Below are 26139 nucleotides of genomic sequence, written 5' to 3'. Positions count from 1 at the left end.
TTTCCAATTCAATTGATCAAAAGCTTTTTCAGCATCTAAAAAAATTAGCACCGCAGCAATCTGGTTGTTCCTTTCCAAAAACTCTAACACATCAACTATATGCCTCACATTATTTTTCATTTGCCTACCACTAATAAACCCTGTTTGATCCCCATGAATCACCTGTTGCAGAACCCTCATCAGTCTATTAGCCAAAACCTTAGCAAATATCTTGTAATCTGTGTTTAAAAGCGATATCGGTCTATAATTTTTAACTTGAGTAACATCTTGGTCTTCCTTCGGAATCAAAGAGATAAAAGCTGTTCTCCAAGACGGTGGCACCTTTCCCCCCCTCTGGATTGTCTGGAACAGTTCCTTTAACGGTTTTATCATTTCTAATTGTAAATTTTTATAATAGGCCGCAGTCAAGCCATCCGTACCTGGTGCTTTATCCACCTTCAATTCCTTAATTGCTATAAAAATTTCTTCTTCTGTGATCAGTTGATTAATCCCTTCTTTTTGTACTTGCGTAAGAACCGGGATGCTAGCATTTTCCAAATATATATCAATGTCCTTTTCATTAATTTTCTCCTTAGCATATAATTTAGAATAAAAATCCACAAAAGCGTCCTTGATAAGGTCCTGTTGAAACACAACCCTTCCTTTATGCTCAATCTTGTCTATATTAGAAGCCCTTTGTTTTTTCCTCAATCTATAAGCTAACCATCTGCCTGGTTTGTTAGCGTTACAAAAAGTGTTATGCCTGGCAAACCGCAGATTGGTTGCCACTTGGTCAGCCATTAATTTATCAAATTGTCCTCTTAACAATTTAATAGCCTCCTTAGTCTTCACATCCTCTGAATTCAAAATCAAAGCCTTTTCTTTTTCCTTTATTTCATTCTCCAATTCTTTCCTCCTAGCTTCCACAGCACGTCTATGTTTGTTGTTCATATATATCAACACCCCTCTCATGTATGCCTTGCTAGCATCCCACACCATGTCCATAGAAGTACCTTTGTTCATATTAGTTTCAAAAAAATCCTTCATCCGCTGTTTGCATTCTTCCACATTTCTCTGATTTCTAAACAAATTCTCATTTACGCGCCACGAGCGCCTGTCTCTTTTCTCCTTATCAGTCTCTAACCACACTGGACTATGATCAGAAATAGTTCTTGCACAAATCTTCACCTTTTTAGTCCTCAAAAAAAAGTCATTAGTCACCAAAATAAAATCAATCCTCGAAAAAGATTTATGTCTATCAGAATAAAAAGTATAATCCTTTTCCTGCAGGTGTCTCTCGCGCCAGATATCTCGCAATTCCAAGTCATCCTTCATTTCAAAAAAAGATTTAGGCAGTCTAGCATGACTTGGAATGCGCTTAAAAGCTCCAGCCTTATCCATCTGTACATCCATAACACCATTCCAGTCCCCCATAAAAATAAAAGATTTATAATCCAACTGGGTAAGCTTTGTATAAAGTAAACTAAAAAAGTCAGCCTGTTGTTGTTGTTGATTAGGGGCATACAGTCCAACTAGAAGCGTCTTTTTGCCTTCTAACAACAAGTCTATCAGTACGTATCTTCCATGCTTATCTGCTTCAATTAAATCCGCTGTTATGGCACTTTTAATATAAACAACCACTCCATTTTTCTTATTCATTGCAGAGGCAACAAAATGCGTACCCAGTCTTGAGTTCAATAAAAACTTTTGGTCCATAGCCCTAATATGCGTTTCTTGCAAACATATAACATCTATCTTAAATTGTTTTAAATATTGAAAAACCTTCTTTCTCTTCTGTGGTGAATTTAGTCCATTAACGTTCCAAGTCAAAAATTTAGTTGCCATGCATATCCTCCCAAAGCTCTTGAAGCACTGCTTTAATAGGACTATCTTCTTTAGGCCGTGCTCCTCCCACTGCTTGGCTATGAGTACGTTGTAAAGATTCTGAAGACTTTTGCTGATCTTGTTCTTTTATTTTCTTTGCTCTTTTTAAAGCAGCACGCGTTACCCTTTGCTCTCTAGGATCATCCAAAGAGGTTGTAGCTTGATCTCCTCCAGCACCATTTTCCTCAGTTTCATCCTCTTGATGTTCTCCTTCTCCTTCTCCCGATCCCTTTGCAGCTTCCAGAAGTGTTAATGGGGTTGCTTTTAAAACAGTATTGTAGAAATCACGCGCTTGCTTCACAGTAATCAACCGGTACCTTTTGCCTTCATACATCACCATCAGCCCGTCTGGAATCTCCCATCTGAACCTTATATCTCGTTGCTTGAGCTCTTGCACAAGAAATGTAAAATCCTTCCTTCTCCTCAAAATCTTTGGAGGGATCTCTTTTAAAACCAAAACTTCTTGATCAGCAATCACAACTTTAGCATCATAGGCAGCTTGTATAACTTCATCTCTGATTTCTCTTTTTGTGAAGTAAACCACCACATCTCTAGGCAACTTTCTCTGTCTGGCAATCCATGAGTTTACACGGAACACTTTATCCATAGCTGCTCTTATTTCAGATGCTGGCTGATTCAATACCACTTCAAGAGCCTCAGAAACCAGCTGCTTTAAATCTTCCTTAATGTTCTCTTTTAAACCTCTGATTCTAACAGCAAACTGCATCTGGTAATATTGGGCAAGGCTTAACTCCCTTTCCATTTTGTCTCTTAAATTTTCATTCTCCCGTACTTTAACTTCTAATATTTCATTCTTTTGAGTCAAATCATCCAATTTTTCATCTAAATCTTCCACACATTCCGCCACTTTATGCACTGAAGACAAAATGTCTACCTTTATCACGCTGAGCTTCTGTTCCATCCTCTCTTCCATTCTCTCCTCCAGTTTCTCCAATTTCTCCTCCATCTGTGCAAATTTATCAGCCATTGATTGATTAATTGATTCCAAAAGTTTATCCAGAGCATCTCGTAAATCCTTCGGTGTCAATACATCAGGAGGATGCAACGCCTGTAATGATGATTGTTGCACCGGAGAAGATCCACCACTCCGAAGAGTTTTAGGGGGAGGTTTAGCCGCCATCTTTTACTTTTCAATTATGACGCACTTTCACTAAAAGTTTAAAAAGTCCATCAAGCTCGAGAGTATAATAAAATAATCCTCTTCACCTTTTCCTCTTGTACCGCTCTGCCTGCTCCTTTAATCCATAGTCCTTTCTTCAGGCAGGGGTGGTCGCAGACGCCTGGCTCTGCTCCAAGAAGTCCGGAGCAGAGACGCCAGCCAGCTGGGAGCAACCCAGGCTTCGGGGGAGTTCAATCCTTCAGCCGCCCAAGCTCCAAGCTCAGGCGGCCCCGGAGAACTCTACCCCTACCTGGGGCCTCACCCCTTCCTCTTCTCCCGAGGAGGGGGCTTCAAATTCGCCCGAACAGCTGATCGGCGCTGTTTCGGGCGAAAAAACAACAGCTGAGCCGCGGGCAGCCCGGGAAGGCTGTCTCCGTCGCCGCGGAGCCACCGGAAGTCATTCATGTTCTTAAACTAATTGCCAGATGGTTGATGCATGTTTCCCCCCCTCATTTTAACAAGCATTGATACGCTGAGCCTTCTGCTACATCTTTTCTTTGGGGGGAGGGGTAATTTGATTGTATATTTTGGGTTGTCATTGTTAATGAGGGAAAAGTACTTTAAACATTGTCCCTGTAGTTTTATTTCAGGACTAAAATATAGGAAAAGCGAATGATGAGAGAAGAATTAAAACGATATCTTCATCCCCCCCCCTTTGTTTCAAGGCAGAAAAGGCAAGCCTGATGCACTTCTTGGACTTCTTCTCACTTATTCTGCTCACCATGATTTGGGCTGTCTGTCCTCGAGACAGTTTAGCTGTGATAGGTCAGTGGATCCAGAGCAGGTTTCAAGAGGTAAGTTAACAGAGTCCTGCAATGTATCTTACAGATCAGTTTGAAATCGCTTCTATGTCAGAATCCATTTATATCATATTCATAAATGGAATGTTTCAAACATTATTCCATGGATTCTGCCATCTCCCGAAGAGAAGAGAATGGATGTGTATTGAACCGGTATTAGGCATTTCAAAGGAAAGGAGAAGCCTTTAGAACTGGGGAAACAAAAGGGGGCGCCTAGCATCTGGCTTGTGTCACGGAAGAGAGCAATAAACATGAAGGGTCCTAAGTTCCTTTTTCCCACGAGAGGGATGATACGAGATAAAGGATGGGGGACTGACCAAATGGGGTTAAGGGGGGGTTAAACCGGGAACTCTTTATAAGGGTTTACTTCGTGGAATAATATTAAGTCCTGTCTCGTTTCCTACAACCAAGCATGTCATAGTAAAGATTCTTTTTGGAATAGATTTGACTCCAAGAATTTTGTCTTCCTAAGACGTGGTTTGGGGTGGGTCCTGACATTCTATCTTAAAGCTGCCAGATCCTGTTGGAAACAAGTTGCTGCACACAATAGATTCAAGTCTGATCCAGAGGGCTATTGCATTTTGGAATGCTGGGCGAAACTATAGATTAGCTTCTATGAATAGCTGATACTGCAAGCCTCATGACTTTTCTCCGTAGGCTGGTGTGAAGAATGTGATCTTCCTGATTAAAAATTAATGAGTACGGATACTAACCAGGATCTCATCTGTGATCGCCTTCATTTTATTAGATTGGTCCTACTTTGATCCTTGGTGAATCATGAGGTTTTTCTCTAGTCTGATGCGAAACAATCCTCAGCCTGAAATGCTGTCCGTTTCACCTTTGTTTCATCCACACTTGCCCATTCTTTTGACATTGGCAGTACTGGGAATCCTTTTATCTGCTAATTGGGAGGGTGCATGCCTCACTAGATTAGTCAGTATTGGTATCCCACTTTTATTATTTTTACAAATAACTCAAGGCAGCAAACATATCCAGCATACCTTCCTCATCCTATATTCCCCACAACAACAGTCCTGTGAGGTGGGTTGGACCAAGAGAGAGTGACTGGCCTGAAGTCACCCTGCTGGCTTTCATAGCTAAGGCTGGACTAGAACTCACAGCTGACAGCGTCCTGCTTTCTAACATGGAGTCTTAACCACTAGACCAAACTGTCTCTCTTTATTGAAACAATGGACTAATTCATGAAATACATTATTATTATTATTTAACTTTCCAACTTTGGACTGTGAGAACTGAGAGGGAATGTTAGGAAATGTAGTACTCTTTTATTTTCTTTGCAAATTCTACGAACCAAGAACAGGTTTTTTTTTTAAAAAAGGTTTTTTTTTAAACTTTGTTCTAGCAGTTGCATGTACTCTACTGAGTAATGTAAGACTTTCCTAGAATCAATACTTTAAAATTCAGTTGCAGCAGTCCTCATTTGTGGTGTTAAATATTGGAAGAATGGCATGCAGGTTGTGGTTGAGCTGTCCTCTTTTATTTATGTTATTCCTTTAACCTGATCACCCAGAAATAATCCAGACCTTGGCTTCCTGTGGTTGAACGCTCCAAAGCCTACAAATGCCCCTATTTTTCCTGTAAAACTTCTTATTGCAACCTGTTCTTCCGGCCAGTCAAGAATAAAATCAGAGAAGTAGGAAAAGACAGTTCAGTTTGCCTAGCCTAAATCAGCTGAAGGAACTGTCAGGGTGATCAATGGTACTTCAGCACTGAGCTTTCTTTATAGTTCAAAAGATGCCAAGACCAGTTCTTTCCTTCTTGTTATATCTGGCAGCTTCCTTCTCTTCATGTTGCACAACTTGAAAAATTGGGGGCAGCATATATTGTTTTTTTTTCTAGAAGGAGCTACCATGGAAATCTCTAGGGTTAGGCTTGGTTTTTCCTAGTTTCTAAAGGTATCTGGGTGGGTGTGCTATTCTTACTCCTTCAAAAAAGTTTCCTGTTTGTTATACTAAGAGATTGAAGATTGGTCATTGGGGAATTCTGGGAGTAAAGTCTGTGTGTTTTAAAATGGCTGAGGTTGAGAAACACCGACTTAGACGATAGCAGCAAAATACCGTGGTTTTGTGTGTCTTTCACATTCATTTCTAGTTGAAAAGGATGATTTTAGAATCTTCTTTTCTTTTCTTTTTGCATTTCCTAGGGGCCCTTAAAGATCTTTTGAGATTAATGGGTTTGTTTATTAACTCAGATTTATATGCCACACTGGCTGAAGACTTTGAGCTACGTATGAAATCAATATATACAGTTAGTAGGGTTAAAAGACAATACAGAACCAGGGACGAAAAGCAACTAATAAAGATAACTGACGTCAGAATTATACAGTTCATATTCAGGTCATCTTGCCTTGATATTGCTTTGTAGTAGCTTATTACTGTTTTCTGTGTTGTAGTAGTTTTTTTTTACCTTTCTATTTTAAATTGTATGAATGTATTTTTTTATTTCCTGTGGGTATAGATATATATAAATACATAAATAAAGCCTCTTCTCACATTCCACAGATAACTGGGAAAGCCATGGCTAGTGGCTTGGTTATTTTCCATTCCATTATAATATGTTTTGTTGTTGTTGTTGTTAACTGCGAAGTCGTGTCCGACCCATCGCGACCCTATGGACAACATTCCTCCAGGCCTTCCTGTCCTCTACCATCTTCTGGAGTCCATTTAAGCTCACACCTACTGCTTCAGTGACTCCATCCAGCCACCTCATTCTCTGTCCTCCCCTTCTTCTATTGCCCTCGATCTTTCCCAGCATCAGGCTCTTCTCCAGTGAGTCCTTCCTTCTCATTAGGTGGCCAAAGTATTTGAGTTTTAGGTTCAGGATCTGGCCTTCTAAAGAGCAGTCAGGGTTGATCTCCTCTAGGACTGACCAGTTTGATTGCCTTGCAGTCCAACGGACTCACAGGAGTCTTCTCCAGCACCATAGTTCAAAGGCCTCAATTCTTTGGCGCTCAGCCTTTCTTATGGTCCAACTTTCACTGCCATACATTGCAACTGGGAAGACCATAGCCTTGACTATACGCACTTTTGTTGACAGGGTGATGTCTCTGCTTTGTAGTGTGCTGTCTAGATTTGCCATGGCTTTCCTCCCCAGGAGCAAGCGTCTTTTAATTTCTTGGCTACAGTCCCCATCTGCAGTGATCTTGGAGCCCAGGAAAATAAAATCTGTCACTACCTCCATTTCTTCCCCATCTATTTGCCAGGAATTGAGAGGACCAGATGCCATGATCTTGGTTTTCTTAATGTTAAGTTTCAACCCAAGTTTTGCACTCTCCTTCTTCACCCGCAACATAATATGTTTATGTTTAGGTAAATGATTACTTTATATTTGCTCTTTACAAACAATTATAAGATAAAAGTAGATTTGGTCAGGGATTGGTCTTGGATAATTAGGATAGATTTTTGTTTATTACTTATACCTGCAAAATGGAACCAGTAACTTCTACCGTACAAGTCATCCTCTACTTACAGCCATTTTGTCACTGTTCAAAGTTACAGCTGTACTGAAAAAAGTAACTTATACAGCCCTAGTGGCATCTCCACACCCCTGTGATCAAAATTTGGATGCTTGGCAACCGGCATGCATTTACAATGGTTGCAGTGTTGTCGCTTTTGTGGCTGATCACTTTTGTGACCTTCCCAGTCCACTTCTGACAAGCAAAATGAATGCGGGAACTGTATGATTAATTGGACAACTGCGGGGAGTAACTTAACCCTAGCAAAAAAGGTTGTAAAATTGGGTGTGAATTATTTAACAACTGCCTTGCTTAGCAATGGAAATTCTGGTCCCAGTTATTGTTGTAAGTCGAGGACTACCTATAAAAGGTATAAACAAAAGATAATGCATTTATGTATTTAAATTGCATTTGGTAAATTGTGATATGCTACTTTTTTAAAATCTAGAAATACATTCCCAATGTAACACACATGGGTGTCAGCTCCTCTGGTACCTGTCATTCTTATCTCTCTCGATTGTGTGTGTCTGTGTGTGTGTTTCTGTGCATACTTCTGAATTATTTTTTGACGGTTCTGGTGATTGGATTAGATCCTGCAGTTTTCTTGGCAAGATTTTAGGAGTGTTTTGAGATTGCCTGCTTCCTAGGGCTGAGAGAGAGTGGCTGGCTTCAGGCCCAAGGGCAGGACTAAAGTCTGCTGAGTCATAGTGATGCCATAACTACTACTACACCAAACTGGTTCTGATTTTTTGTTGGATTTTAATTTATAGAATGCACAAGACAGTAGTGTGCAGCAAGGAAAAATGGCAGCATTTAGCATTTCCTACGTTTCCAGCAATGGTTTTGATCCCCACCGAGGATCTTATTACATTCCCTCATCACCATCTTCTTAAACTACTGAACAAGCTCTACATGCAGCTGCTTTTAAAGATTACCTGAAAGCTACAGTTAGTGCAAAAGGTAGCAGACTAGAGGCTTATTGGCTGTTGCCCACGATCCTTATTAACATCTGATTTAAACTGTAGATTTTCATCTATGTTGCTCTTTAAAGCTTGGCTGTAAAATTTTATACAGAATGTCTGGTATTCCTGACAATGGGATTAGAAACAGCTGGTTCTTCCCCATTTTGGGGAGGCTGAGCAGGCCAAAGCCCAGAAGCAGTTCATCTGGTAGAATAGGCTTTCTGGAGTGACCTCCATTGGGGAATCAATTAGCACTGGCATCTGCCTTTCAGAAGAAATTGAAGATGGGTGTTTGAGAAGTGATGCCGCCTGTTTATGGTTAGCAGAGTTGTGGTTTTTGTGTTTTATTTCTGTATTTTATATATATATAGTGTTTTAATTGGTTATTGTGGGACGTGGTGGCTCAGTGGGTTAGGATGCTGAGCTTGTTGATCAGATGGTCGGCAGTTTGGCGGGTCGAATCCCGAGTGCCGCGTAACAGAGTGAGCGCCTGTTACTCGTCCCAGCTTCTGCCAACCTAGCAGTTCGAAAGCACATAAAAATGCAAGTAGAAAAATAGGGACCACTACGGTGGGAAGGTAACAGCGTTCCGTGTGTCTTTGGCGTCTAGGCATGCCGGCCACATGACCACGGAGACGTCCTCAGACAAGCGCTGGCTCTTCGGCTTTGAAACGGAGATGAGCACCGGCCCCTAGAGTTGGAAACGACTAGCATGCATGTGCGGGGGAACCTTTACCTTTACCTTTAATTGGTTATTTATTTATATTCCACCTTGGCAAGTATGTCCGTAACACACCTTCCTTTTCCTGTTTTCCCATGTGAGCCAGCAATTCTGAGAGAGAATTGCTGGCCCAAAGTCGCCCATCTGCCTTTCATGGCTAAGGTGGGATTTGAACTCATAGTTTCCTGCTTTCTACCCTGATGTTTTAACCACTGGGCCAAATGTAAGCTACCAAGAGTCTGGATTTCAGTGGGGTATATTTCAATAAACAAACAATAAATCTATACTCCTGAGTATTCTTATAAAGTAAGAACTGTAGAGAGTCCAGTGCTTTGTTTGGAAGAAAACCAGACATAAGTAAGCCATTTTCTTTTCCAGATCTTCTTAATCCAGGAAATGAAGCATTTGATTTAAAGAAGTGCCGATAGACCCATCCTGCTCACCATGTGTGCTCCAAAACTTTTTCCCCCTTTTAAAATTCTACTCACTATAAAGCTCTATTTCTGTTACTAAACAAATGCACCCTTGCATTTAGCAGAAATTCAATGAGGATAATTTTCAGGTAGCCTTTGATAAGAAACTGATTTATTTCAGAAAGTAGCAAGTGTAAACACTGGGGTACTTTTGCTCTTCTTTCATTCTAGTTACTTTTTGATATGCCATACAACAGGACTTTAGAAGCTGAAGCTGACAAGGTTGGACTTCGGTTTGCTGCTAAGGTAAGAATTGCCTTTCTTAAAAACATGTTAAAGTTTCAGTTGAATTAATTCTCTGTAGATGGTGTTGCTGACAAATAGCTTCCTCCTTTAGCTGTAATGTCTTTTCATCTTTAATTTTAGTCTCGGGATTATTTTCTTCCACCAACATTCATTTCTTAATACACTATGCACTTATAGTCTACATGTGACATGCATATTATTAAATACCATCACTGCCACCTAGTGATAATAAAACAGTATAGATTAGGATTTTAGAATATGTGAACTGTTTGGATTGCTAAATACAAGATCATAGTTAAATATTGTTGCTGAAGTTCTAGTACAGAGGTCTCCAACCTTTTGGGTACCAGGGACCGGTTCTGTGGAGAGAGGTTTTTCCACGGACCGGCGGGTGTGTGGTTTTGTGTGCTGCCTGCATCCCGTGGATGTGGCTTTGCTTTTTTGTGAGGACTGGTTGGCATGCCACGACCCGGTACTGGTCCATGGACCAGGGGTTGGGGACCCCTAGTACATGTTAATTAACAGCAATATCAATAACTTTCCTTTATATTTGTGGACCAGAATTCTTCAAATTCCTTTCCAGGATATTATTGTTTATAAAATGATGAATAAATTTCAATGGTTTCTATACAAAAATCACACTGTCACTACTTTATTACGATAATATTCATTCCTTTCAGTAAAGGGAAGATGGAGTAAGTAAAATAGTCTTTATTGTTTGATCACTGACCAGTACAAGAAAAGATGGGAGTAAACAGTGAAACCCAAATAGTTATCTTCTTTCAATCCATAACAACATTTATTAAACAATAGAACATAAGACGTTCCTACCCCCCACATGTTCTCCACTGCTTTTCATACATGCACTGTGGTGCTGACATGAAAATCCAAACTTGTTTTTGTTGCCAAGAGAGTTGTATGAAAACAGGTGCTAGGCAACTGTAGCATGCTTTACCATACCAGATTCATACCCTTACATTATAAAACAGCTTTTTACAATGAGTCGCACATATAAGTAGTATATGAATATTTAATTACACACTTATTTATTTAATGTATTAAATTGATTTATATGGCCACCCATTTCACAAATTCAATTTTTCACTAAAAGCGAAGGGGAAAAAAACTTAATAGTGGTCACAGAAGATAAATCCAAAAAACCCCCCCAATTATTAAAGATCTCTCAATGGGCATTTAATCTCTTGACCTTGAGCCCTGGAGCACATCCAGATCTTCAGGCTTTATGAAAAGCCAGAAAGCTCAGAGCCAGTCTGATCCTGGGGTTTATTTAGTGGAGTCAGTGAGGCTACAAATATTTCTTAAATAAAACCATTTATTTCTGTAGTATTTTCTTCAGTACCTCCTGTATTTGTAAAGATTATTTTAAAAGCCTTGTTTTTATTGTTTGCACGTTGGTCTAGCAATTTCTTTCATGTGTATTTGTGTGTGTGTGTGTTTGTGCACGCACACACATTTGTTTTGCTGATAATGGTCCATATCTTAGTTTAGGTGGTTTTGTTTCTTTTTGCAGAACTGGTATTTCCTTTTCCTATATTTGCATGTGAGTCAGTTGTTAAATACGATGGCTTCCCCTTGTCACCCCCCAAAATTTTCAAGCATTCAACAGCAATTAATTTTGCAAATTACTTGATTTGTTTCTTGTAATCAGCTGGTATTTGATATTACAGTATTGGCATCTGTTAATACTTCTGCTAACTGTTTCCTTGTAACAAGCTTCAATGTAGGTAGCCTTATTCTGTTGTTTTTGTGCTGCTCTACAAGTTCAATCATGTTTTGTTTCAATTCTTTTTTAGTTAAGAGTGCCTGATTTGGGAATAAAACAATTCAATAGTTATGCTGGATTTTTTTATTTTCTTATTATTATTCCATTCACTTCTAAAGTAAGGAGGTCCTCCAATTACTTTGATTTCATAATAAGGTATGTCTCAGTTCTTGCAATGAAAACAGTTCAGGAGTATTCCTGTGCTTTCTTTCTCTTGCTACTTGTTTGCTGACAGCAACTTCCTACTGTCACAGTGCAGTGCCTAATGAAGATTGTGACTTCAGAAAAACATTGAATCTAGTTTATCAAGGCTATAAATTATCTCAATGTTTGAGCCAGTCATCAGGCTACAAACTGGGAAATCATGAGTTCTAGACCTATCTTAGGTACAGCTAAGCCAGTCACTCTCTCTCAGCCCTATGAAAGAGGCAGTGGCAAACCACTTCTGAAAATCTTGCCAAGAAAACTTTAGGGACTAGTCTTGGTAGTCACCAGGAGTCAAGACTGAGTCAAAGGCACTTTCCCAAAAACCTAATGACTTACTGTATCTTGTGAGTTTCAGCATGCTGAAGTCTTAGGAAATTCCCATAGAAACCTATATGATTAATAGATAACTTTTCTTTGTGTCAAGAGAGCATCCAGTGATATTTACAGGATTTCTAATTTGTTGTGTGAGGTATTTCTGAGAATTCCTTTCTAAGCAGTTTTTTTGCATATATTTTCTAGGCTTGTATGGACGTAAGAGCCAGTTCTGTCTTCTGGCAGCAAATGGAACTGGCTAAGACTCTGCAAAATGAACCCCAATTACCAGAATGGCTTTCTACACACCCATCACACGAGAATCGAGCTGAACAATTAGACAGACTGATACCAGAGGTCAGTCACCCTTTGTAAACCTTGTGTGCTCTGTCTTATTTGTTAATCACAGAGAGTTTCACCCCACATGAAATAACTTAGAAATGAGATAATGAGGGTGTCCCCTCTCTTTAAAGTGTTGCTGATAAATATAAATAATGTGTTTTACAATCTGCCAGCAATGATGCTTTACTTTGTCTTTCCCTTTTTTTTCTAAACAAAATTGTCACCAGGTTGCATGCTGTCAATTTGCACTGTGTTTTACAATCCATTCATAGATACTTCAAAATAATAATAAAATAAACAGTACAGAAATTGGCTAGTATAGAGAAAACCTGAGATGACAGGGGTTGCTTTTTATAATTGACTTTCCATTCCCCCACCCCCCCAGTCAGATGTTCTGTCGTAAGAATACTAAGTGGATGGATACATGTATGATCTATTTATTATTCTGTCTCATTCATTTGTTTAGTCCCCTAGCCATTGGGTATTGAAAAGTTTGTGTTACTCTACTCCTCCATGTTAACTGCAAAACAGTTGTTAAAGTGAGTTTTGCTCCATTTCACAACCTTTCTTGCCACATTTTTTTTAAGGGTTTCACTTCTGTAGTTGAGTTAGTAACACGGTTGCTAAGTGAATCTGGCTTTTCCATTGGCTTTGCTTGTCAGAAGGTCGCAAAAGGTGATCACATGACCCTGGGGCACTGCAACTGTCATAAATATGAACCAGTTTGCCAAGTGTCCAAATTTTGATCACGTGACCGGGGAATGCTTCAGTGGTTGTAAGTATGAAAAATAGTCATAAGTTATTTTTTCAGTGCCATTGTAACTTCGAACAATAACTCAATGAATGGTTGTAAGTTGAGAGCTACCTGTATGTGGAATTCATGTAATTGATATCAGTGGAGCCTCTCATCTAGTAACACATAAAACTTATTCTCAGTATAAATAACTAGTGGTGCAAAGTTAATGAAATGGAGACTGATAGACTCCCCAAGTTATGCCTACTAGAGCAAATAAAACTACAATCACAAATCTCCTGGATCACCAAACTAACAAATTTTGTAAGAAGCTGTGGCCTTCCCGTCTCTTGCGTAACAGGAGGACAATCCAAAAAAAGAGTTGCCCAAAGAGTTAAGGATATAGAAGCACAAACTGATATAGCTATCCTTAGTAAGGTGGGTAACCTGAAATGACTGAGTAAATACAAACGTACTTTTCAAGTAGACAGTTATTTGAAGTTACAACTCCCAAAACATCTTAGGGAGATATTTATGTGAGCGAGATTCGAACAGCTTGACACAGTGGTCAGATATGGGAGATTTCATGCTATACCCTACAATGAGCGTCTTTGCATTTGCAGAGTGGCAGAGGTAGAAGACCTGGCTCACATCCTATTTGACTGTTGCCTGTATAAGAGGGTGAGAGACAGGTATCTTGGTCTATATACCAAACGAATGACCCATTGGGATCCCCATATCAAAATAACTTACCTTATGTCCGGCCAGAACTTGAAAATAACATTTAACGTAGCACAGTACTTAAACAAAATGGTTCAGTTGAGATCTGCATATGTGGGACTGATTGGGGTAGATTGCAAGGGCGACTCCGAAATATAATTTTATCATATTTTATCTATATCTTAAATTATCGTACACTATTACAATTTCATTTTAGATTGTATTTTATTACCATTTCATTTTAAATCGTATTTTATTCTAATTCCATTTTAAATTGTATTTTATCAAATTCCATTTTAAATTGCTTTTATCAAATTTTAGTAACAATTTGTTGCTGGAACTTTGCACCTTGATATGGCCCAAGGGCTAATCAATAAAGACTTATTATTATTATTATTCTCAGTATAATGAAGTATATAGAAATATGCATCATTTCTCTATTACTTGTGGATTTGCTGGACACATGGAATATAAATTATGCTTGTATTTAATAAGTGTACAGAAACATAACAATTCTGCTGAGTTAAATATCATCTAGACCAGAGAATGAAGGCAGCCAACAGGAAGCCTGTGGGAAATTCACAGTTAGAGGAAACCTAAGTAGAGTTTTATGTTGTAGCCTAAGGCAGAAATCCTCAGCTTCGTGGATCAGTGGCACATTTGGAATTTTGAGAGGTTATTTTGTGGGCATTGGACTGCCATAGTGGCGGATAGATGTCCTTTAATAAAATTGTGGTGGCGGTGGACATGTCCAACCTTGGTCTCTTTCTCTTTCTTTCTTTCTTTCTTTCTTTCTTTCTTTCTTTCTTTCTTTCTTTCTTTCTTTCTTTCTTTCTTTCTTTCTTTCCTTCCTTCCTTCCTTCCTTCCTTCCTTCCTTCCTTCCTTCCTTCCTTCCTTCCTTCCTTCCTTCCTTCCTTCCTTCTTTCTTTCTTTCTTTCTTTCTTTCTTTCTTTCTTTCTTTCTTTCTTTCTTTCTTTCTTTCTCTTCTTCTTCTTCTTCTTCTTCTTCTTCTTCTTCTTCTTTTCTCTCTCTCTCCCCTCTCTCTCTCTCTCTCTCTCTCTCTCTCTCTCTCTCTCTCTTTCACACATAGGAAGCATGGAGCTTAGACTGCATCAAAGGAGAGATTTCTGAACATATTAGAACTGAAGGTCACCATACTGGGACCTTTTGCAGTCATTCATTAGGCGAGATTCACACTAAGCAAGATCAAATGACCAAATTAATCTTCATGTTAATCTCTGATATTTGCCACATTGTTATCTTGCAATTTTAAAGCTTCCATGTCCAAAGAGGCCACATACTGGAGGATCTGGGCAATGTGAACTGATAAGAACAACATATGTGCTTCCTTCAGTATGTTGATGGTGAGATCCCCAACATACTGTGGAGGATTCTTCCACCCTCCCATATACATATATAAGGGACAGTGAAGTAGATAATGAATCAGATTTTCAGTTGAAGAAAATAGCATTAATGTTACAAATACTTTTGCATCCTTCAGAACAGGTAGTCCTCAACTTCAAACAAATGGGGACTGCAGTTTGGATCGCTAAGCAAGGAATTCGTTAAGTGAGTCATTACATGACCAGACCCGATTTTATGTCCATTTTACCATGGTTGTTAGGTTAATCAAATGGTTGTTAAGTGAATCTGGCTTTCCTCAATTGACTTTGCTTGTTGGAATTTAGCCTGGAAGGTCACAAATGGTGACCACTGCAAGATGTTGCAACTGTCATAAATGCAAGCCAGTTTCCAAGCACTGAATTGCGATCATGTGACCATAGAGGTTTTGTGACAGTCTGAATTTCCAGGACAGGCTGTAAGTCACTTTTTTCGAGGCCATCGTAGATTCGAACCATCATTAGATAAATGACCATAAACTGAGGACTACCTGTTGCTCATATTCAGAAGCAAATTGCCATGGTCTGGTACTTGTCCATGGACCAGTGATTGGGGATCCCTGCTGTATAGGGTATCTCAAGTATGATCATAGGATATTACATAAAAACATTACATAAAACAGTATGATATCGACATTTTTTTTTAAAAAATTCCTATTAAGCCTAGACAAAGAATTTGCTGCAAATGGAGTTGATGATTTCAACAAACTATCCATCACATTCATGTGATCCCTTCCCAGGACAGTTGTTGCCATCTCAGACTCCATCAGTAAAGTTGAGATACTGTATTTTGTCCAAGTTTCAGCACTGTGCATACATGTTTGCACTGAATAAAATTTGTCATTGAAATGCCTTTTCCCTGAGTTTAGTTACTGTTTTCCTTTCTTCTCTTCCTCCTTCTCTTCTGATCTTCAGTGTTATTTTTTATTTAACTGTTCTAAATAATCAGCTCCAAATAATTTATGAATAAGTTAAAATATTTGTTAATTTCTCTGTTTGGATCATGTAAATTTGTAGTCTCCACAACTCTCAAATTATTGGAAATATTGAAGAAGATCTTTAAGTCTACATTTCTGATTTGTAGCTGGAAATTTAAGCATTTAAGCATTCAGTTCTGTCCCCTCTCTCCAGTTTTCGTCTACAAACTAGCTGAAAATTTGAATGAATCCTACTGTATAATTCCTGCATGTCTATTCAGAAATCATTCAACTGAACTTAATTAAGTTAATGCTAACTGCTAAAGTTTAATTGTTAGTTTCAAAAATGAGGGATTTTCATATTTTTACTAATCAAATGTCAACCTATACAGCTGTGGTTGTGGGTCATTTCCATTACTGTACTTCACATATATATTTTTTTCTTTTGAAGCAACCCCACATACCTTAATGCTAGAGAATACTTCCTGAAATGGAAAGACTCATATGGTTACATTCATGTTTTTCTGTTTTGTGACCATAATGCATATTAAAATATATTGCTATATTCTTATTGAAAGATGGCATTGTTATTTTACAGATCTAACCCTCCACTTAATGTCATAGTGTTAGAAATGAGAGGAATCTTGATGCAGTAAATCATGAATACTACTTTCCATGAGTATAACCAAATGCTTACTTACATTGAGAAACTAAGAACTCATTCTCGCTTCTAATCTGCTGAGACTGGAAGATGACAATTTTTTAAAACACAGGCACATTTATTTAAGGAAAAGCTATTACTTTTGTAGCAAGAAGTGGAAGGAGATTTTCAATTTAGCATGGAAAAAGAAATCCTTGAGGAGAGATCTGAAATACAGAATTGGCTTGAAGAGATTTAAGATAAGCAAGTCAGAAGGGAAATTTAACACTTGGATGATCGAAGATAGATGGAGAAAAGTATTCTGGGAATGTATAATTTAGGATACCGTGTAGACTGCCGATCTGTGAATATTTGTGTAAGCAGATGATAAGCAGACAAACTTGTGTGGAGACCATAAATTATTTTTTAAACGGTGTCATTGGTTCCAAAACTGGGATTATTTCTACTTGACATATTGAAACTGAGGCCGGGGTTAGCACTGTAATTCAGGAGACTATATATATATATATATATATTGTTTAAAATTTATTTTACTTGATTATAAAATTGTAAGATTTGCAAAAACAAAAAATGGTATTTACAAACCTTTGAAGTCCTGTTCCTTGGGGATAATTTGCAGCCTGGCCTTTTTAACGGTAATCATACTTCCAATAACCTGAACTCTTAAGTAATACAGTGGATGTTGTTTTCTGTATACATAATGCAGGTGGCATCTGCTTTGGGGAAGCAACCAGAAGTTGGCAGAAAGTACAATGTATACTTATATACGTAAGGGATGTGGCGTAAAGAGGCTGTCATAAAATAGGGCACCTAATATATATAATAAGGGACGCGGTGGCTGAGTGGGTTAGGACGCTGAGCTTGTCGATCAGAAGGTCAGCAGTTTGGCGGGTCGAATCCTGGGTGCCGCGTAACAGAGTGAGTGCCTGTTACTCATCCCAGCTTCTGCCAACCTAGCAGTTCGAAAGCACATAAATATGCAAGTAGAAAAATAGGGACCACTACGGTGAGAAGGTAACAGCGTTCCATGCGCCTTTAGCGTCTAGTCATGCCGGCCACATGACCATGGAGATGTCCTTGGACAAGCGCTGGCTCTTCGGCTTTGAAACGGAGATGAGCACCGGCCCCTAGAGTTGGAAACGATTAGCAGGCATGTGCGGGGGAACCTTTTCCTTTAAGATATATATAATCTGTGTGGACATTTCCTATTAGACAAGACACAGCTAAAGCTTCCATCGGCATAATTTATCTGTTATCTTTTAGACCATCTTCAAATACCACAACTTTTGTGAAGTTAATAATCTCAACTTGTATACATTTGTGATGCTATGCCAGATTGGGGGTGGGGAGAACTACTAGCCTGTAAGAAATATCAGTCCGACCAGTAATGCTAACTGCAGGCTCAGGAAAGTTCTAGAAGTTTCAGGTAAATTGTGTTGTTCTGTCTTTGTGCGTCTCTGATCACATTAAATGTCATGCGGACTTTACGCTGAGCCATAATGTGGAATGTTCACAAGGGCAGAATTGAAATAATAATTCTCAGTTCATCATTTTTAATAGCTGTCACATGCTATCAAACAATATAGACTGCTTGTGCGCTCTAGGTATGTGTCAAGAAAGTGTTTCTAACATTGAACACACATTTAAGGGGTCTCTGCCTTGCAAGAAAGGAGCAACTGCTGGGCTTTAAACTGTACTTCTGAGGACTGATGCTTCTTTTCCTGGCAAGAGTTCCTGTGTCTTGAAAGAGCCTTTATGAGCAGAAATAAACGAAGACACTATTACCTAACATGGGATCTTCATCTTTTCTTCTGTTTTTGACTGTTGAAAGCTTAGTAATTTCTAATTGAGTAGTTATCCCTTCCAGACCTCTCTTATAGATCTGTTATGCCCCACAGCCCAAATGAAGTTGAATCATGGACAGCGTATCTTTCATCTAGTAAGCCCATGCCTTCTTGTCTGCCAAAGAATAAATAATATTTAAAAATGCTAAATAACAATGAACGAATGTTGGGATGCAGTATGGATTACAGCTGATATCAGATTAAATATCAGGAGAGCGCTTTAATCACGCTGTGAATTTCTTGAGCTGTTTTAAATGGCGAAGATGGTAATGGGCCAAGATTAGGCTATTTTTCCTGCTAAGATTCAATTCTGCTAGGATTCCTTCTAAGTCAGTTCAATAAAGGGAGGATTTCCCAGGAAAGTTGAGACTGGGAATTAGATAGGAACTGTCAAGTATTGGCATTGTTTGATCTAATTAATCAAGCAAACATGCAGCTTTTTATAATTTAACACATGGAAGAAGGAAACGCATTGATAATTATATTAATACAATACTTATTCCTATCAGTCCCAGAATCTGTTTGTTTTTTTTGGCTTAACCACTTTCTCCAAAATATAATGAAAACTACAAGGCAAGGTACTTGAAGTGTGCCCAAAGAAAACATAAGGCGAAACATAAATGTGTATAGTGACACTGAATATGGATTTTATTTTTTCCTTCACCCTACTGGTAAAAAGAAATGTTCAGTGAAATTTAAATATAGTGTGTTCACTTGTAACAGCTAAAGATACAGAATATTGCATTACTTGTAACAACTAAAGATACACTTGGCAACTTTAAGACTGGTGGACTTCAATTCCCAGAATTCTCTAGCCAGCATGGCTGGCTCAGGAATTCTGGGGGTTGAAGTCTACACACCTTAAAGTTGCCAACTATGGAGACCCCTGCTCTAGAGCAGTTCTTACATCCCAATTCAGCTTCCTCTGTTCCTCCAGTATCCAATTGTCAATCTGCATTCAATTGCCAACTTCCAGCATTCAATTTGCAATAGAATTTTCTATAAGGCTCCCATTTTCCAGTGTTCTCTTTATTCACACTGATAACTTAGCCAATACTTTAAAACAAACAAAAGGCCCAACAGCTAGTTGTATGTCCTGTGATAGAGATATAAAGCTAAGTATCATCAGCATATTGATGATACCTCACCCTGAACTGTTGTATTGCCTTGTTGTTGTTGTTAGTTGCGAAGTCGTGTCTGACCCATCGCGACCCCATGGAGAAAGTTCCTCCAGGCCTTCCTGTCCTCTACCATCTTCTGCAGTCCATTTAAGCTCACGCCTCCTGCTTCAGTGACTATCCAGCCACCTCATTCTCTGTCGTCCCCTTCTTCTCTTGCCCTCAACCTTTCCCAGCATGAGGCTCTTCTCCAGTGAGTCCTTCCTTCTCATTAGGTGGCCAAAGTATTTGAATTTCAACTTCAGGATCTGGCCTTCTAAAGAGCAGTCAGGACTGACCGGTTTGATCGCCTTGCAGTCCAAGGGACTCGCAGGAGTCTCCTCCAGCACCATAGCTCAAAGGCCTCAATTCTTTGGCGCTCAGCCTTTCTTATGTATTGCCTCATGTAAATATTAAACGGGAGAGGAAAGAGAACTGAGCTTTGGACACCCCATAAAGTAGGGGCTGCAGTCTGATCTCTTCCCTCCTCCTGACATCAACACTGACTGGAACTGACCACAGAAGGAGGAGGAAAATCCACACAACCCAATGTCACCCAGCCCCAACTCCCAAAGCTGGTCCAGAAGGATACAATGATGGTATCGAAGACTGCTGAGAGGTCAAGAATAATGAGGATGGTTGGACCATCCTACTCCCACCAGAGGTCATCTAAGAGCGTGATCTCAGTCCCATAACCCTACCTGAACCCTGACTGAAAAAGATCCAGACAACCTAGTTTGCTTTAAGTTGAATTGTAATTATTGCATTTACAGCTCTCCCGTTATTTCTGCCTGCCCTGTAAGATCCAACAGGATGGGCAAACCCCATCCATTAATCAATGTATCTGAAGAGCTCTCAAAAGCAGGCCTTCTTTGTCATGGTGCCTGTCTTCTAGAAGAGCATCTTCCCGAGATGCTATTGCTCTGGCTCTGCAAGTCTTTAGACATACAAACCTGGCTTTCCCCCCTAAGCTCTAGGATAAATGGTTGGTGTGCTCATTTGATCTGTATGGTTATAATATGTGTTTTCCTCATTACAAGCTATTCATTGTTGTTGGTTATTTTGTGGTTGTTCCTGTTGCTGTTTTAGCTATTGCATTGATTTTAACTGTGTTCCACCCAGCATTGCTTTGAGTTGGGGCAGACGTATACATCAAAATAATAAATTAATGCTGTATAGCTTCATATGTTTTCTACTTGCTTTGGTGAAAGAAATGGGGCTAGCTGAACAACAAACAAGGAATTAGCACTAGTTAATGCTGGAAGAAGGTAAGTTGTTGTTAAGGGGCAGATAACACAGCTTTCCCTTTAACGTTAGCAGGCTTTCAAAATGAAATTAGCATCAATTGAAGGGTGTAAATGATGGATGATTTCCCTTGTTTAAATCCTGGAAAAAATTCCTTCTCCTGGAGGGGCTCTTTATGTGGGGAGAAATTAGCGCTTTTAGAACAGACATATCAAACTTACAATGTCATGTGACGTTGCACAATGTATCGGGACAGTTTTGCCATTGCTGGCAATGTGGTGGGCGCGTTTTTCACATGACACGTCCGGCCTGTGGGCCGGCAGTTTGACACCCTTTCTTTAGAATGAAGTGTTGGATGTCTCAGAAATGGGAGGGACTAAGTTTGACCAAGAGACTCAAAGTATAGGAAATCCATTCGTTTAGTGACCTTCGAAATTACAACGGTGCTGAAAAAAGTGTCTTATGATCAGTTTTCACACTTATGTCTATTGCAGGATCAGTGGTCACGTGATCAAAATTTGGGCACTTGGTAATTGGCATGTATGTATATTTAGGATAGTTGCAATGTTCAAAGGTCCCGTGGTCACTATTAATAACCTTCCCAGCCGGCTTCCAACAAGCAAAATTGAACGAGGGAAATCAGATTTGCTTATACAACTGCAGTGATTCACTTAGCAACTGTGGCAAAAAAGTCATAAAATGAGGCACAACTCAATTGGCAACTGCCTTGCTTAGTAATGTAAATTTGGGGCCCAGTTGTGGTCGTAGGTCGAGGACTACCGATTATTCTGCCTTTATGGCGCTAGGGATCAATCAGTCTGAAGAATTGCTTTGGCAGGCTTTCCAGGTTCTGCCACAGTATCCTATTTGCGATAAAGTTCATTCCAGAAATCCAAGCGATCCTTGTTTCCTAAGTTTGGCTGCCTTCTGGGGTTTGAAGCTGTTGGAAACATTTGGAAGGAAAGGTGTCAAACTTCTCCCTATGCCATATTCATTATTTTCCTAATTTAACTCTGGGAACGTCTAAGTAGCAAGTATGCATTAAAATTTGCAGATAGATTTCATGATTAATTATTCTGCTCTGTTGAAGCAAATTGCATAAGATTCTGTCCATACTTCAAAAAAAAAGTCTTTCATTTCCTTGTACTGACACAGGAACACGTTTGGGAATGATGGAAATGGGGCAGCACAGCAGAACCTTACCCTTTTTTGGAACATTGAACAGATGGGATTTGTAAATGTGGAAAAATGTATTTTCCCTGACCTAAGACTTTATTTCCACATGCAGATACATCCAAGCAGCCATTTTTTTAAATTGGAGACCAAAATACACTATTGAGGAAGCGTAATTGGACTAAATGGAATTTTATTCCAAATAAAGAACAATAGATCTCACCGATATTTGTTTCCATGTATCTATACAGGGGTATTTCTGTTGTGGCAATGCACCATAGGTCAAACTAAAACCTAGTAGCAGGTTTTAAACTACTTTGTGGTCCACAACATTATTGGCACTAAATAAAATAAAATATCCTGCAGAAGGCATTCCCTCGGTGAGTCTAAATTTTCAGTGCCAGCAATAAATCTTCATACAGGAAATTGTTGCAAATATCATTTTGACTGGCCTAAAGTTTCAGAAGGTTTCATGCTGAGCATAACCCTCTATCTCTCATGCCTATAGCCTTCATCTTGTATTTAATGGATGATAAAACAGCGTGAAGTATGTTTAATCAGGCCCCTCTTACCTCCTCAAAATACTACTTTAAGCTATGCTGTGTCTTTTGCAACTTTGGCTCTGTTGCCGATGTTCTGCTAATTTAGATAAATAAACTAAAGGAAGGGAAGATGAATACAATACTCTGTTTTATCAAAACAAAACAAAAAACAAAACTAAAGAACAACCACCAAACAACTGCAAGATTTTTTAAAAAGCTACATTAGTATGAAAGGAGCTGAATTTCCTCTTTTTAAGAAATAACCCAAATCATTATGCTTGGCTTGAGTAATACCATTTGACATTAATGCAGTCATGCAGTGGCTTATGTTCAACAAGAGAATAGGAGAAAACACTGTCGCTGCAAATATCTGTGAAGTTATTGATTGGTAAGTGGAAATGACTGGGTCTACAGCTAGTGAATTTTTAGAAGCAATATTGAGAAGACCATGTGCAAATCAAAAAGTTACTTTGATTTTTTTTCTAAAAGTATTAATAGTGTGCAAAATAGGTGGAAGTCTTACAGCTATATTTAAAAAAAAATACTTCAGAGAAGTTTTCAATCCACGCCAACAATATTAAACTGTAAATGAGGCAAAATTGAGGTTTTTGTTGGAATTACGTATTTCTGGGGTAAATGTTGGTGATGAGCTTTTTGTTTGTGTCATAACACATCCTTTCTCTGTTTGCAGGCACTTAAAATAAGGGAAAGTTGCAACTGCCCGTCTTTGCCTGGTCAGGATCCCCGCCTTATATTCCAGCTGAGTATGCAGCATCTCTTGCAAGCATCTGAAGATCAAAAAAAGCCAAATATCACTCCTCATGGTTCTGCCCCCCCCTAACATTAAACTTCCATTCATAAAAAAGGAAACAATGCCAGTAGACCATGTCACAGGAAAATAACACTCTGGATGAAAGCCAAAATATTTCTGGATACTTTTATCCAAATGCTCATCACATAATGGATCATATGCCATAGGTTTTTGTGTAAATACTGAGGACAACCTGAAGAGAACGATATGAATCATGACTATGATTTTTTTCCCCCCAGTCCTAATGTAGATAAGAAACACAACGTTTGGATGGATTGGCAGAAGATGGCTTCTTATACACAGGGTTGTAATTCATCCCTCTTTGGAGTTGCCTGAAACATGCTTCATGGAACCGTGGATTCTACTTACATAATGAGATACCTAACCAAGGGCTGTTGCACCAGATACTCAAAAACAAAGAAATGATTGTCCAATTAAAAATACCTATTATTTATATCACATTATAATACCTAGCTTTATTTCCATATGAACATTCAGGGAGGATTTTCACTTCTGGCTCTGGAAAAATTAAAATCTTGCTTCTCTTTGAATGTCTGTTTAAATATGGCTTGTCTTTGCATGGTGCATTTAAGTTATATTCACTAGTTCACAGTCTGTTGTAAGCTTTACACATCTTTGTTCAGCTTGTGTTGAAGTGCAAAAAAATTGCACTGCCTTGTCTCAAGAAGCAATGTGCAGTAAGCTGTACAATGAACTGGGCAGAACATCATCTAATTTGTTGACTTCATGTTGAGTTTCTCTTGCATTTCCAAAAGACAGTTGAGTGGGATAAAGTTAACCTTGTGTTACAGTATGCTTAACTGATGACTACAAGGCTACATCCATGTTGTTTTCTTAGCGTCAATAAGGAAGTAATTTCTTGTTGCCATCTGGGATATTTTTTTTAAAAAAAATCCAATATTTTCTCCAGCTTTGACATTTTCTCTTGGTCTCCCGTTCAGATTATAATAAAATCCAACCATGCTTAGTTTTAAGATCACTACATATTTGTAGAGCAAACCCAAAGTGTTGTGGAAATAAATGTAAATGTAGCAGAGGCTTCATACTTAAATCAACATGAGTACTGTATGAAGACTTTTTTTATACATGGAAGGCCACTACACCAAAACATTTCCATGCATTGATAAGAAGCCTTGTAATAAAAAAAACTCTAGTGTTCCTTTTTGACAGCCTCTTCCAGGAACCAAGAAAGACATGTGGAGTTACTTCTGAGTAGTTTTATTTATTCCTCACCTATAATCAGAAATCTTGCCAAACTAAGGCAGCTAATTGTATTACTATAAATATACTCTGCGGATTGCTAGGGAGGAGCCATGTTAACTCCCGACCATACTTCACTGCCTCTTTGCCCTCTGGATGCAGCCCCTCCCTCTTGAGAATCCAGACTACATTCTGCCACACTTTTTGCCCACTTGGCTCACAGTGACAGCTCTGCAATGATACCTGGACTTACTATTGTCATTGGAGCTAGTATGTGATAGATGATAGTTGCATGGAGAATGATTAGGAATAGCTAAGCCTTTGGCTCTGAGGAACAGGTACCAGGAAGCCTTTTGTAAAGTGAAAGCATCAAACTCCAGGGGGAGGTGCCTCCTTCCATACCAGACCCAGCCTCAGTGTGTTGCCTTGCAAATCTTGTTATTCTCTCTCCATACTCCCTTTTGAGATGCCCTTGAGGTGCCCTCCAGAAGGAGCAAGGTCATCACAGCCACTTGTTCTTCCCACTTCTCCATTCCACTTCTTACAGCTTTAGACTGAAATCAATCTCTGCTTAGTCAGGGCAGGTCAACAGGTATCTGTTGTTCTAATCCTGTGTCAAGGAGATGCTACAAGTCATAGCCAAGAAATGAGGCTGAAGTTGCTCCTGCTCTCCCCCCCCACCCCGTGGTTGTTTCCACCGATAGAGTTTTTTCTGGCCCTGGCTCTGGTGGCTTTTTGAAATGGGACTAGGATAATCCACTATCTCTTGGCTTGCCTTGTTTGAGGGTCAAGCTATTTTCCCAGGAAAATCTGCTCTGTGTGACCAAGAATCAGTCAAGGCTGCAGTCACCCCGCTGCTTTGGGAGTAAACATTTCTGACAAGACAACCTCCACCTTCCTTTCTCTCCGTCTGCCTGCAGAATTTCCTCTTGCCTCACTTGTTGCACCCTTTGAAATGGGCAACTTCCCTTGGGATAGTCCTTTGCAGCTGAGGGAGAAATGACTTCCTCAAGTTTGTGATGATCTTCATTTAAAGATGAATGCAGTTAAATATAACTTCATCTAAGCAGGGTAGAAATACCACTTAGATTAAACACAGTAGATTTATGTTTGGCTACTCTTTGATGGGAAGTCCGTGGGTTCCAGCTATGTGATATACTAATTTAAATTGGTGGAGTGAGACTGTGGAAATCTATTCTCAGTCATGGACATTTACTGGGTCACTATCCCTCATCTCAACCTGTTTGACTCAATTGACCTTGTAAAGAAAATTTAGGAGAGAGTACCCTGTATATTGCCTTGAACTCCTGCAGAACCAGTATGATTTAACTTTAATGATTAAACATAAAC

General features: G+C 39.1%; 1 protein-coding gene across 2 annotated transcripts in view; it reads left to right on the top strand.

Moving 5' to 3' along the window:
- Positions 1-24131, top strand: part of OMA1 (OMA1 zinc metallopeptidase) — a 36679-nt gene extending 12548 nt beyond the window's left edge. The window contains exons 6-10 of one of the 2 annotated variants that reach the window (XM_081323954.1): positions 3709-3837; positions 9646-9720; positions 12230-12379; positions 23449-23516; positions 23808-24131. In XM_081323954.1, coding sequence (XP_081180080.1) covers positions 3709-3837; positions 9646-9720; positions 12230-12379; positions 23449-23516; positions 23808-23904 — 519 coding nt within the window. In that variant the 3' untranslated portion in view covers positions 23905-24131. Of the gene's footprint in view, positions 1-3708; positions 3838-9645; positions 9721-12229; positions 12380-23448 lie in introns of both variants that reach the window. The other variant, XM_081323955.1, reaches the window with a different exon arrangement.
- The last annotated feature ends 2008 nt before the right edge of the window (positions 24132-26139 follow it).

Source organism: Vipera berus (assembly GCF_964194415.1).
Source record: "Vipera berus genome assembly, chromosome: 3".
Classification (NCBI taxonomy): domain Eukaryota; kingdom Metazoa; phylum Chordata; class Lepidosauria; order Squamata; family Viperidae; genus Vipera; species Vipera berus.
The sequence above is the reverse complement of the archived record's forward strand: the minus strand, read 5'-3'. Positions and strand labels throughout refer to the sequence as shown.